Genomic DNA, 15,467 nt, shown 5'->3' on the forward strand with positions numbered 1-15,467 from the left:
CTACATTTAAACAATAGTATACTTCCACACACAAAATTAAATCAAACCAACATATCTGTTATACACCTGTATTTGAGGAAAAAGTAGGAGATAATTGCACATATACTACACATATACTTATACATATAAATATTATATTTATATAAGTATTTATAAGTATATGTGTGCATATATTACATGCATATTATGTACGTATACATTACTATATGTGTATTATCATATAGACATGTGTATATATACATGTGTATATGTATGTATATATACATATATAGCATACACATATATGTAAATACAAATAATCACAAGTTTCTGAACATATTCTGTAAATATAATCATTAAAATTATGTTGATATTTGTAGCATAAACTATGCTGAATATTGAATATTTCAAATGTCAAGGTTTTTTTGAGTTACTAAGGCTTGAACTTCATAGGCAAGCACTCTATCACTTAAGCCACACCCAATGCTTTTTGCTTCCATTATTGTTGAATACAGTGCTGCATTTTCTGACTGGGCTAGTCTGGACTGTGATCTTCCTTTTTGCTTTTCTAGGCAGTGGAAGGACAAGCATGAATCATTATACTAAGTTTTCTTACTAAGATGGGGTCTTAAAAACATTTTGCCCAGCCAGGCCTTGAACCGATCTTCCAATCACAGCTTTCTGAATAGGTAGGATTACAGAGGTGAGCCCCTCCACCTGACTACTTGAACATTTTCATGCTTGACATTAAGCACTTTACATGCGTTATTACTTTCAAAAAATTCTCATAATCACCTCACATTCATGCTCCTACTTCCCACAAGTGAGGACAGTGGTGACCACACGGGCTGGAAAGTGAGTCTAATCTCCAGAATTCACATATGCTTGCCACAAAATTGGAATACATGTCTTAAGTACTAATTTAATTTTAAAGATAAAATTTACAAAACATACCTGAGGTGAGAGAAATCTTTCAATACGTTTGGCTATAAAACCTTTCTCCAATATGGAGTTGACTGATGGTCTATCCTTAGGATTTCTCTTAAATAACTGAGAAAGCAAATTGCGGAGATCATAGGAATAATGTGAAGACACTGGTGGAAAAGATCCAGATATTATCTTCAGGACGAGGTTCTTCATATTGCCAGCTTCAAACTAAAAGCCAGAAAACAAATCAATACATAGGAAGTACATAAAGCCTGAAAGTGGGGATATTAGCAATGACAAATAGTTCTTTTCCTATTAATATAGAATAGAAATACAACCCTCTTCCAAATTATGAACATATGCTCTCTAAAGCAAACTTTCCTTAGTTATCTATAAATGTACTTCAGAGAGGATATCACTCCTCAAAAATAACCATTATAACACACATGACTCATTTTTACATATTCAACATGTCAAGAGATGATACAGGTATTAAATATAGTAAGTATTTCATAAACCATGATAATAATTGAGTGTTCATGAAGTTTTACCTTACAGGTAGCAAAACCAGGGCCAAAGAACCACAGAAGGGATTAAAAAACAGAAGACCTGCACTTAGGACATGACTTCCTTTAAATCTGTTATAATGATTAGAATAAGAAATTATAGAACTACAGCATTTGGAAAAATATATTAAATAAATATACTACAATTTTTTTCCTGCTAGACAATGTTTCTTATTATTAATTAATCTATTTATTTATTTATTATTGCTAGTACTGGGGTTTGAACTCAGGGGCTTGTCCTCCTGACTAAAGGTCGGCACTCTACTACTTAAGTAGAGTTAGTGTTTTAAAACTTTTTAAATATTTGCTGGTTAATTGGAGATAATAGTCTGCCTGGATTGTCTTCAAAGCCAAATCCTCAGATTTCAGCCTGAGTAGCTAGGATTACAAGCATGAGCCATCAGTACCAGGATCACTGTTATTATTTTTTGTGTGTAATGCTGTTTACAGCTATAGAATAAACAATGTTGCAAATATTCCCAAAGGGAATATAAGCTATATTAATAGCTCTATATGTTTAATAATACTAATATATGTTTTAGGATTAAATACAATATAACTACTCCTATAAAAAGAATGTAGAGGTGAGATAATTTAAAGATGGTTTTATGCTAACGTTAACAGTTGGGTTTTTTTATCTGTGTGTGTGTGTGTGTGTGTTTTGTACCTATACTAGGGATAAAATTCAGGACCTGAGTGCTGTCCCTCATCTTTATTTTCACATGAAACTGGCACTCAATCAATTGAGCTTCAGCTCCACTTCTGGCTTTTTCGTGGTTACTTAGAAATAAGAATCATATAGACTTTCCTGTCTGGATATCTTCCAACCATGATCCTCAGATCTCAGCCTCCTATTAGCTAGGATTATAGGCCTGAGCCACCAGTATATGGCTAACATGAATATATTCTTAATATAAACATCAAATAAACAAAATGAGCTATCAATTAGACATCAACGATTATACCACCTATTATAAAAGTTCACCTAGAACATTTAAAAATATCATTCAGCTTATAAAAATTTAAATAAATTTATTCTTATAAAAATATCTGTGCTCCTAAAAAGGAATCTTAGTCATGAAAAGAAGAAAAGATATTTTTCTCTAATTCCTTTATCTTTCAACTGACAAGCACTTCATGGACAAAGGTGAGGAACTATTTAGTTTTATGAGGTGCTCAGTTTCATTACTTAGTAAATTCCAAGGCCAGGCATCTCACCTGTAATCCCAGCACTTAGAAGACTAAGGAAGGAAGATGGTGATTTTTAAGGCCAGCCTGGGCTACATACAAACAAAACAAAAAAAAAAAAGAAAGAAAGAAAAAAGAGTAACTGATTCCAAAATATAGAGGCTATATCGGCAGACATGATCAGTATAAGATTTACCTAAATAAACAGTGGTTTAACCCCAAAATTACTGTCACAGAAAATGGACAAATTTCTTTAAATACAAATATATCTATCTGATAACCACAATTCTGTATCGCTTCAGCAACTTGTTTTTCTTAAGAAAAATAAAATTTAAGACAATACCAAAGTGTATGTAGCCATTAAAAAGAAATTCAAAGAAAGGTACACTCCAAATATTATCAAGCAATAAACAAGCTATAAAACTACATAGACAGTATAATCAAACTAATGGGAAGAAATAATCCAGAATTCATTTTATAAATTAATCTATAACAAAACTTAGAGGAAAATAACAAATACTATAGGTTGTTACTGCTGGTTGGAAGAACTGTTCATTATATTTAGTTACTTATTTATAAATGTATGTATTTTCTGAAATTGTGTGTAATGAAAATATTTTGTCAGTCAGTGGAAAAAAAATTTAAGAAGAGACTTTAAAATGAAAAGTAATTAAGACTACTCAGGACAAAAATTCTCCTTTGTTATGTTTCATGCTATTTAAAAAAGTCTCAAAAATAAAACAATAAAAAAAGAGTTAAAATTATAGTCTAAGAAGCACTTAAATTGATAAAATTCATTTGAGGGCTGGGAAGGTGGCTCAGTGGTAGAGTGCTTGCCTTGCATGCATGGGGCCCTGGGTTCGATTCCTCAGTACCACATACACAGAAAAAGCTGGAAGTGGTGCTGTGGCTCTAGTGGTAGAGTGCTAGCCTTGAGCAAAAGACGTTCAGGGACAGATCCCAGGCCCTGAGTTCAAGCCCCAGGACTGGCAAAAAAAAAATCATTTGAGCATATTGAACAAACTTCCATAAATAATTTTCAATTCCAAATTTAAAAAAAAATGTAAGGTTTATTTTTTGTTATTTTTGAGACAGTCTCACTATGAAGCCCAGGCTGGCTTTGAACTCAAGATCTGCTATCTCACACTCCTAAGTGCTGGGTTTAAAGGCATGTATCACCGTGATCAGCTTAACTTGGGTATTTTGAGATAACCTGCTAAAAGAAAATTCAAAGATGGATTTACATTAAGAGGAAAGCAACAACAGATGCTGGTAGCTCACACCTATAATCCTAGGTATTCAGGAGGCTGAGACCTGAGTTCGAAGCTAGCCCAGTCAGGAAAATCCATGAGACTCCTCTCCAATTCCCCACCAAAAAGCGAGAAGTGGAGCTGTGGCTCAAGTGGTAGGGACACTAGCCTTGAGCAAAAAAGCTAAGGAATATCAGCAGGCCCTGAGTTCAAGCCCTTCAACTGACACCAAGGAAAAGAGCAAGTTTGTGTTTCTATCAATAGAAATACTTTAATAAAGTATGAACTATAACATCAAATATGTAACATGCAAACATGCTAGGAGTAAATCAATTTGGATATACATTTCAGAAAGTAAATTTAAAGTAATTTAAAAACTAAGAGAAAAATTTCTAGTCCAAAAGAATCATCTGAAAGATGATGTAATTAAAATATATTCCAGAAACTTTTACTTACTGCATGTTTAAGTGTACACATCTCATAAAGGACACACCCCAGAGCCCAAATGTCACTAAAGAAGACAAAAATGAGAGTTTTATTTTCACCATCAGAATATACTTTAAATATTTTCATTTAAAGGAAACATAAGTGGCACAGAAATGCATTGGAAAAATATGTGGTCTGTAAAGCATTTTCTTTAACAATCACTAAATGACAACAATAGCTGCTCAAAATTAGAAAATAAGTTGCCTAAGCAGTTAGTTTAAAATTTCATTTAACAAATTTAATATCTGAATATAAGTGGTAAAGGAAATTCATATCTATTCCATTTATTTGGTTTTGTTTGGCAAAATTCAACTTGCTTTATTCAACAATTTGCAAAAAATTCTGGCATTTTAAAATATATACAAGGAAAATATGGTCTCACATTACTATGAAAAATACAAATTTACAAAAGAAAGAACTATATCAGCAGCAACTAACAAAGGTACTTTGTTGAAATTTTTTCATCTGAAGGAGGAAGACAACATAAAGGGTCACTGGAATTCAATGGCAGGCTTTCGCATTCTTCTGTTTTACAGCATCTTAGTTGTAGTGGAGCTCAGTGTTAAAATATATGTTTGGAAAGCACTTCACAGTGTCTGGTATACAGTATGTGTTCAATAAATACTAGCTGCAATTCAGTAGGAAGTGACCAGTTCAAAGGGAAAGACAAAAGAAAGTACTCTGCTTCCAATTACAATGGAATTGTAAATAATGGAATTCTTCCTATATCTTCTTCAGTAAGATACCAAAAAAATAATCTTTATGAACACGTACATTGCTGATTTTATAATAGTATTCTCAAAGTTAAACATAATGGAACAGTTCAATGAAATATATCATATAATGAATGTCTTTTTAAGTACCTTTTATTGTTATAAGGCTTGTTTTCACAGATTTCAGGTGACAAGTAGTATGGGGTTCCTATACAAGTTCGAGCCAGCTCTACAGTACTAAAACAACAACAAATTATTAACAAACTTCATATAAGAAAATAAGCAATAAATTATCACAAACATGATGAATTGAAATTTCAGTGAAGAAATTATATCAAAATAAACTTCAAGATAAGTATGTTACCTATTAAGAACTCTAGCAATTCCAAAATCTCCAAGTTGTATCGTACCATCTTTGGTTAGAAATATGTTCTGCAAAAGATAGGAAAAAAATCCCACAAATATTGCTACAGTCTTACCTGTATGAGCCAACAATATATTTATTCAAAGTCTAGTTAAAAAACATTGAGATTACAAGTACAAGAAAATAAATGTAGTTTCCTATCTCATACCACATGCAGAAATAAACTCAAAATGGATTCTAAACCTAAATGTAAAACCTAAAACCATAGAACTCTCAGAATAAAATCTAGGAGGAAATTTTCACACCCTTGATAGAAACAATGGTTTCTTAGACATGATACCAAAAGCTCAAATGAACAAAATAAACAAAAAATTAAACTGAACTTCATCCAAATAAAAAATGTGTATCACCTTTGATGCACCATCAAGAAAACAAATAGGGCCGGGCACTGGTAGCTCACACCTCTAATCCTAGCTACTCAGGAAGCTGAGATCTGAGGACCATGGTTCAAAGCCAACACAGGCAAGAAAGTCCGTGAGACTCTTATATTCAATTAACCATCAGAAAATTGGAAGTGGTGCTGTGGCTCAAGTAGTAGAATTCTTGCCTTGAGCTGAAGAGGTCAGGGACAGTGCTCAGGCCCAGGGTTCAAGCCCAGGATACTCAAAAACAAAAAACAAAAAAAAAATAGGTTATCTACACAATACTGTGTATTGCGGCATAGCATGTATCTGAAATGACACATATCTAGAAAAGGAACTCTTACAATTCAACAACAGAAAGTTTAAATTAGGAGAAAGGCATCTACTATGTTAGTTCCATTTAAATAAAATGTCTAGAAGTGGATTAGTGGCTATCACAGTCTTGGTGGAAGAGGAATCAATAAATATATGTAGTTTCTCTCTGAAGTGCCTAAAGTGTTCTGGAATTAAGACACTACACAATGGGATTTGCTCCATCAGAAGGAGGGAGTTAGGGGGGGACTATAAAAAGTAAGAAGCCGTTTTCAACATAATGTCTTGTATATCTCATTGTTACAATGGATCAACCTGTATCCTTGTTCCAGCATTTTATTTCCCTTCCCCTCTCCAAATTAGAAAAATGTATATACAAGATGCAGAGCACCAGAACCAAATACAGTGACAACAGGGGTTATACCATGGGAGAGAGGGAGGAGTTGGGAAGATAGGAAGGAATAGTAGGGGAAAAACAAAGGTGGGGATAACAATGCTCATTAGGAAATGTACTCATTTCCTTACTCATATAACTGTAACATCTCTATACAGTAACTTTACAATAAAAAATATTAAAAAAAAAAAAGAGTAAGGGAGCTGGGGAGGTGGCTCAGTGGGTAGAGCGCTTGCCTTGCATGCATGAGGCCCTGGGTTCGATTCCCCAGCACCACATAAGCAAAAAGAAAAAAGCCAGAAGTGGCGCTGTGGCTCAAGTGGTAGATCGCTAGCCTTGAGCTAAAAGAGCTGAGGGACAGCGCCCAGGCCCAGAGTTCAGGCCCCCCGAATGGACCCCCGCCAAAAAAAAAAAAGAGTAAGAAGCTGGGCACTGGTGGCTCACGCCTGTAATCCTAGTTACTAAGGAGGCTGAGAGGATCACGGTTCAAAGCCAGCTGGGGCAGAGAAATCTGTGAGACTCTTATATCCAATTAACCACCAGAAAACTGGAAGTGGCACTGTGGCTTAAAGTGGTAGAGTACTAGCCTTGAGCAAAAGAGCTCAAGGACAGCATCCAGGTTCAAGTCCCATGACCAAAAGAAAACAACAACAACAAAAACCAAAAAACAAAACAAAACTAAGCAGAGATCTAACACACAGTGCATAAAGAAGATTCTAAGATCTGGGTCAAGGGGGACCAAGGAAAGAAAAGATAGACAATTCCTCATACACTGCTTTCGGCCCAAAAGCTGTGGCTCCAGACAACATGGCTCCATGTCTTTATCCACTGACAAGTTATTAGTGACAGAAAGAACAAACCTGTGATTTTATATCTCGATGAAGAATTTTCCTATCATGTACATGTTTCAGGGCCAAACATATCTGAACAAACCAGTCCAAAATCTAGGGAGAAAATCAAATAAAAAAATTTCAGAAACGCTCTGAAATATTGCTTAAGTCAAAAAGTATGAAAAGAAACTTGAAGAGGCAATTTATACCTTGTAATATTTGATAGTGTATAACTTGTTCATTTTTAAATTCGGCTTTTTTTCAGTAAAAATAAAAATCACATGAGTAGAAATTTGGAAAGCAGGCCTGACCTATGCTTCCCTGTGTTCACTACAAATAAACACCTTCTCAGGAACTGGCCACTTGGAAGTAACCTTAAATTCTACCTCATGCCTAACACCAAAATAATTCCAAGTAGAGGGCATTTAAACTAGTTTAAAATATATATACATTTTAAAATTCATATAAACTGAAAGCATCAATTTTGGCTTCAAATTTATTCTACAAACATAATACCAGAAATATTAAGGTGGGTATACAAGGATGTTTGCTGTAGCACAATTGGTCAGATCAGAAACAATAAACAACACAAATATCCATTAGGAGGATTGATTCAATATGAGAGTATATACAGGCAGCCAACAAAAAGAATCACTTCTATGTGTATTTGTGCATATTAGTTGAACAAAAACGTTGCAGAATACTATAGTATATACTCCTGTTTTTTTAAATATATGCTTATCCCATACAGCTGCATTCTGTATATGTGTATGTGTGTCTATGTGCACATGCATGTAGGAAGGAAAAAAGGAATAGGTAGGGAAACAACCAGTACACAAGGTTTATCTCAAGAAAGTGGATTTGCACTTCCTGAACAGAGTCCCAGGGTCACAACAAGTTGGAGAGAGACTCGACAAATGGGACTACCTTAAAATAAAAAGCTTCTGCACAGCTAAATCTATTGCAACTAAGCTAGAAAGACAACCAACTAATTGGGAAAAAATATTTACCAGCAATATATCAGACAAGGGGTTAACATCCTGTATATACAGGGAACTCAAGAAACTAATCCCTCCCAAACCTAACAAACCAATTACTAAATGGGCAAGGGAACTAAAGAGGGACTTCTCAAATGAAGAAATAAAAATGGCAAAGAAACACATGAGGAAATGTTCATCATCCCTGGTGGTGAAGGAAATGCAAATAAAGACAACCCTGAGATACCACCTTACCCCAGTCAGAATGTCCCACATCCACAAATCAGCCAACGACAAATGCTGGAGGGGATGTGGAGAAAGAGGAACCCTATTACACTGCTGGTGGGAATGTACACTTATACAACCACTTTGGAAAGCAGTCTGGAGGGTCCTTAGAAAGCTAAAGATTGACCTCCCTTACGACCCAGTCATACCACTTCTAGGCATCTACCCTGAACAACAGAAACCAATATACAAGGACACGTGCACCTCCATGTTTATTGCAGCACTGTTCACAATAGCTAGGATATGGAAACAACCCAGATGCCCCACCACAGATGAATGGATCCAAAAATTGTGGTATCTATACACAATGGAATATTATGCAGCCATTAGAAATGACAAAATAATGGCATTTGCAGGGAAATGGATGGAGCTAGAAGGAATCATGTTGAGCGAGGTAAGCCAAGAGCGAAGAGACAAACGGTACATGGTCTCCCTGATAAGTGGATGATAAAACCGAAATGTTAGGTGATACGACAAAACCAACAGGACTTAAGAAACAAAGAACTCCTGCTCATCTGGTTGAACCACTACTAAATATCCCCATGCTGCTGATCACATGTATGGTGTATAACATGTGATCACTGTTATATATTACAGACTGTGATAGACAATTTGCTCCAGGAAAGTTAGAATGAACTTGTGACTTAGAAATTATGTAATCACTTAATCACAATCAAGAAAAAAAAGAACTTCGGGGAAGGGAGGGAGGGAGGGGATGGTAGGGGGAAAACAATGGAGGGGCTAACAATGTTCAAGAGGAAGTGTATTCATTACCTCACTCATGTAACTGTAACCCTCTGTATAGTATCTTTACAATAAAAAATTAAAAAAAAAAAAGAAAGTGGATTTGCAAAAGGTGGAATAAAAAGTAATAAGCTTGAGTCAAGCGGAAAAGGTCAGATAATGTGATGTCAGGAAAATGAACCGTTAGATGTGTATTTTAATGTTTTTTTCTTTCATGCATGTGTTTCTAACGCATTTATAAGATTATCTCTTTGTTGCTTTGTATGTCCCTCCCCCACAGTATAACCCCTGCTTTCACTATATTTGATGTCAGTATAACTTGTGGAGGAGATGGGGAAAAACCAGTTGTTTAAGGATACAGGTGGACCTGTTGCAACAATGAGAAGTACAAGTTGTCATGTCCAAAACGAGCTTTACAACGTCGGTGCGGGATGGGGGGGGGGGAGGCTGGGAAGGGATGTGAAGGGTAAACCAAAGGAGGAGGCTGCAATGCTTGGTAAGAAATGTACGCATTATCCTGCCCATGTAATTGTAACTCCTCTGTACAGTATGTTCACAAATAAAATTTAAAAAAAAAAGTAATAAGCTATCCCTGTTTTCCTTCTGTTCGCTATATTTGTGTGTGTGTATGTGTGTGTGTATACACATGTTCATGCTGGGGCTAAATTTAATAAAGTTGCTATTCAAAAGCTGCTAACCTCCAGAGCTGGAGTTACTTGGCAAGACTACGTTTGGGGAACATAAGTCTGGAAGCACTGATACCATACAGATTAACTATCTGTAATTTCTATACAGAGCTATATGTATGTATAAAATATACACATAGAATATAACACTTAATTACACAGGTAGCAATATATTATTACAGACCGGAAATGCGCTAAAGAAGCTGACCAAAGGTTGCAGTGAATTAGAAAGTGACCAATATATTGAATATGATACCAGATCGCTCTAGTATTTACAATTAAGATTTGTAGCCAGATAACATACATAATCAGACTTTTTAATTACTTCTTGATAATGTAGTAAAAATTAAGCTCCTACATGCTAACTTACCTGATCTTCTTGGAAAAATAAGCCCTTCTGAGCATTTATTCGTTTGAACAGGTCTCCTCCTTCACAGTAATCCATTACTATGTAAAGAGAGCCATTTTCTACAAAATATAAACACTATATTATATTTCTTTTAAAGCTTTATCAAGTGTACAGTTAATTAAAGGTACTTAAAGCTACACTAAAAAGCAGCAGCTAGACAAATAAAAGCAGAAGTATACTCAAAGAATTGGAGCACAAAATCAAAGTATACTGTACAATGACCTAGGTTACAAGCAACTCCACCTCAACCAATTAAAGAAAAAGCTAAGCATGATGGCCTGTACCTGTCATCCCAGCTACTCAGGAAATATAAATAAGAGAACGTTATCAAATTCATTTTATTTAGTCAGTATTACCCTCATTCCCAAACTAGAGAATTACAAACCAATCTGTTTAATGAACATAGATGCATAATTTCTCAATTAAGTATTTTCAAACAATTCAACAAAACATTAAAGTCAAAGTTCAAGAATGAAACATGCAAGGATGGTTCAGTTTATTAAAGGATGAACTATGTACAATGGTTTCACCTATTAAATGTAAAACAGCACAGAAATAAATAATATCAGGGACAAAATTCATACAATCATCTCGATTAAAGCAGAAAAAGTCTTTGGCAAAATTCAACATCCTTTATGATAAATGTTCTAAAGAAAAAGGCCAATATGGAGGTGTTACTCAGCTAATCACAGGAGGACAACCAATCACTCCAGTGCGGAAGTAGATGTCCAAAGTCTCTGGAGTGGTACAAGGATGCCCCAGAATCTGGATTCTGGACATAATGTACATCATTTAGGTGTGGTTGGTTAGCTGACTACTTGGTGAACAGATTTACTTTATTTTGGAGCAGCATTCCTCCCATCATTGTGTTTCTGAATCTTATGAGTTTAACAGCCAAAGTGTGTACCTTTGTGTTCCTCCCCTAAGAGTACCCTCCTTTGGTTTTACTGTGTGTGAATACCTAGAGTCCTGTATACTTTATCAGGTATTTTAGATCTACCTTCTGGATATGTCTCTCTGAGCATGGCTTAACTCACTTAACATGATTTGTTCTAGGTCTATCCTTTTCCCTGAAAATGATGTAATAGTCTAATGACTGTGTAAAATTCCATTGTGTGTAGGACTCATTTATTTTATTGAGCATCTGGGCTATTTCCATAACTTTGCTATTGGGAACAGTCACTCTGCCCACTCTTATTCAATAGTACAGGAATCGCTAACCAGAGCAAAAAGGCAAGAGAAAGAAATTTATAAAAATTCAAAGGAAAGTATCCAAATAAAAGGAAGACATCAAATTATATAATTCTATGATATGATTCTATACTTTAAAGACCCTAAAGTTTGCACCAAAACTCTACTAGAAATAAACACTTGGCAATGTAGTAGCATATAAGATCAATATACAAAAATCAGTAGCTTTTCTATGCAATAAACAAGCTGAGTGAAAAATCAAAGCAAGTCAGGAAAACAATTCCATCACAACAAAATAAAACAAAAAATCTAGGTATAAGCTTAACCAAGGTGGTGAAAGACCTTTACAATGAAAATTATGTAAGCTTAAAGAAGACACCAGAAGACGGAAAGATCTCTCAAGTTCATGGATTGGCAAAAACAATACATAAAAATGGCCATACTGCTGAAAGCAATCTATGGATTCAATGCAATGTGCATCAAAACCCCCATATCAGTTTTCACAGAAAAAAAAATTCAAGTTCAATTTGCATGATAATACCTGCAGTGCTTTACTATTCCTAAACCAGCTCTTAACTACAGTTCTCTTTGCATTTTAATGAACAGCATTAATGACTGACAGGTTAAGTGGGTTTGTTTTTATCAGCAACAAAGGGTGGCAAGGATATAGAGGAGAAAGAAACCCTCATAAACTGTTAGTAGAATGTAACTAGTAAAACCACTAAAGATAGCAGTATGGAGGTTCAGCAATAATCTAAAAATGCATTCACAAAGTAATTCTTTTTTTTTTTTGGGTCCGGTCATGGGGCCTGAACTCTGGGCCTGGGCGCTGTCCCTCAGCTCTTCAGCTCAAGGCTAGCGTTCTACCACTTGAGCCACAGCACCACTTCCAGTTTTTTTTTTCTTTTTTCTTATGTGGTGCTGAGGAATCGAACCCAGGGCCTCAGGCATGCAAGGCAAGCGCTCTACCACTGAGCCACCTTCCCAGCCCCACAAAGTAATTCTTTACAAAGAAAATATCCCCAAATTACAAGTGGCTTAGGGCTTATCTTGAACTTGCTTGAGAATGTTAATCTGACCTTCAAATGATTCTCTGTACTGGACAATATTTGGGTGCTTCATGTTTGCCAACACTGCAACTTCCCTCCTTGATTCTTCCCTTTCTTTACTTGACATCTTGAATGGGAGGAAAAAAAGGATACAATGAATTTAACTGACAGAAAGTCCTAAGTCTATCATTAATAAAGTGATTAAATATGGTAGTTATATAGTTCAAATGACAAAAACTAGGAAGAAATTAAAAGTGATGACGCTATAAGCAAAAATATATCTAATCTACATTCAAGAATAGTAGGTAGATCTTTCTAACTACAAAAAACATATATATCAGAAAAGCTCTGAAAGAATACACACAGTGCATTACTATACATTGCTATAGTTTTTAGGGCTCTACCAAAGAGCTCTAATTGTGTATGAAACATTGTGTAATGAAACTATAAAGATACTTACTTTTGAGATGTTAATTTCCTTGATAACATACTGTCTGCCATCCTCTGAAGATTTAACAAGAACTGCTTTACCAAATGAACCTTCTCCAATCTTTTGTAGTCTCACATATTTCTCCATGTTTCTTTTTTTAAGGCATTTTTATACCTATGCTAGATATTAAAAAGTTAATCAAGATAAGTCTCATAGCAATCAGGAAGTTTGATACAAATTCTAATTAAAAGGCACTGGGTTGTTTCATACCTATAATTCTACTAGGATACTACTAACTACTCAAGAGACTGAGATCTAAGAATTGTCATTCAAAGTCAGCCTGGAAAGCTAAATCTAACAGACTCATATCTCAATTACCCAGCAAAAAGCTGAAAGTGAAGGTGTAGCTCATGTAGTAGTGTTTGCCTTGAGTGGAAAAAAAAACAAAAACAAAAAACAAGAGTGCAAGGTCCTGAATTCAAGCCCCTGTACCAGCACTAAAAAGGATTTTAACATCTTTACTTAGAAGTTTAAACTATTTCATTCTACTCATGAAACATATTTATAGAGAAACCCAAACCAGTGACATTTCCATTCTATAAGAATGTTTTGGGAAAGAAACAGAAAGATACAATGCCTATGTGCATCTGATTTTACAAAATAATATTTTTCAACATGAACTCCAGGAAATGAAAACAAGAGGTTTTTTTCTTTTTTGTTGCTTTTCTTTCCTTTTTGTTCTGTTTGTTTATATGTCTTTGGTAGTGTAAGGGAAGACAGAGAAATGGAGGAACAAAAGGTGAACACAGGGAGCAATAGTACTCACTGCACACTATGTTGAAAATGAACTACACGACTTATGGGTGGGTATGGGAGGGGTGTCATTATCCAAAAAGAAATGTACTCATATATAAGACAAAGGGTATGGGGCATAACCAAAGGGGAAAAAAGAAAGAACTGCAAACAGTAAAAAAGTCATTTCCATTTCTTGGAGTTTGTTTTGATAAGCATCATTTTATGTGGTCATATGCACATAGCTATTGAGCTATTGTGATTCTCTGCTAAGAATATCCTAGACATATTTTGTTATTACAAATGAGAGAAACCATGCAGCCTATGTTTCTTATGCTTGCTTCACTTAGTTTTTTCCAAGTCTTTCCATTTCCTTACAAATGGGGCAATGTCATTCTTTTTGATGGAAGAACAGAATTCCATTATATGTGTGTGTGTGTGTGTGTGTGTGTGTGTGTGTGTGTGTGTGTTTGTGTGTGTATCACATTTTCTTGATCCATTCACCTACTGAGTGGTATCTGGGCTGGTTCCATATCTTAGCTATGCAATGAACATGGTTGTGCTGTTAGCTTAAGTGTTGTCTTGTTTGTGGTCATTTGGGTAAATGCCTAGGAGTGGGATATCTGGGTTACAGGGGAGCTCTAGGCTTTTTCATATCTGTACCCTTTATCTTGTTTGTATAAGTTTGTACATAAGTTTATCTGATTTGCAGAAGGAAAGGGGAATCACAGAAACATAGGGAAAAAGGGTAAACCAATGTTACATGATATACATTAGACGCTATGTTGGAAATAAACAATTTGGGGGAGAGAAGCTGGGACGGGGGATGGGGGGACAGGAGGAGAATATGAGGGAGGGCATAACACTGCTCAAAAAGAACTGTACTCATTACCTTACTTATGTAACTGTAACCCCTCTGTACATCACCTTTACAATTTAAAAAAAAAAAGAAAATTAGCAGTGACTTTATAAGCATGTTTCATTGCAGAACTAGGAAAAAATACCAAAAAAACTTTAGCTTCCAAAAAAAAAAAAAAGTACTCTTGCTGGGTGTCAGTGGCTCATACCTGTAATCTTAGCTACCCAGGAAGCTCAGATCTGAGGACTGTGGCTTGAAGCCAGTTCAGGCAGTAAAGTCTATGAGACTATTATCTCCAATTGACCACCAGAAAACTAGAAGTGGTGCTGTGGCTCCAAGTGGTAGAGCGCCAGCCTTGAGTGAAAAAGCTGAAGGACAGCACCCAGGCCCCAAATTCAAGCACCAAAACAAAAACAACAACAACAAAAAAACAAGGAATGTACACTTTACCTGAGTTATGTAACCATAACCCCTCTGTAGATTACCTTTATTATAACAATAAAATTTTTAAAGAATGTTTTAGAACACCAAATATTTTTTTTACATTTTTTATATATCTACTTTATTGATTTGTGGTTTTTTTTATACATTTTAATTTTAATTTTATTTTATTT

The 15,467-nt window shown here is 35.2% G+C and overlaps 1 protein-coding gene across 2 annotated transcripts in view; it reads right to left on the bottom strand.

Moving 5' to 3' along the window:
* Nek1 (NIMA-related kinase 1) overlaps positions 1–15,467 on the bottom strand; it is a 100,334-nt gene that overhangs the window by 78,238 nt on the left and 6,629 nt on the right. For both annotated transcript variants that reach the window (XM_013026177.1, XM_013026170.1), the window contains exons 3-10: positions 13,233–13,381; positions 12,803–12,899; positions 10,494–10,591; positions 7,462–7,545; positions 5,474–5,541; positions 5,260–5,346; positions 4,367–4,421; positions 934–1,134 (exon numbers count right to left, since the gene is read on the bottom strand). In XM_013026177.1, coding sequence (XP_012881631.1) covers positions 934–1,134; positions 4,367–4,421; positions 5,260–5,346; positions 5,474–5,541; positions 7,462–7,545; positions 10,494–10,591; positions 12,803–12,899; positions 13,233–13,349 — 807 coding nt within the window. In that variant the 5' untranslated portion in view covers positions 13,350–13,381. The remainder of the gene's footprint in view (positions 1–933; positions 1,135–4,366; positions 4,422–5,259; positions 5,347–5,473; positions 5,542–7,461; positions 7,546–10,493; positions 10,592–12,802; positions 12,900–13,232; positions 13,382–15,467) is intronic.

The sequence above is a fragment of the Dipodomys ordii genome, unplaced genomic scaffold, assembly GCF_000151885.1.
Source record: "Dipodomys ordii isolate 6190 unplaced genomic scaffold, Dord_2.0 Scaffold4, whole genome shotgun sequence".
NCBI lineage: Eukaryota > Metazoa > Chordata > Mammalia > Rodentia > Heteromyidae > Dipodomys > Dipodomys ordii.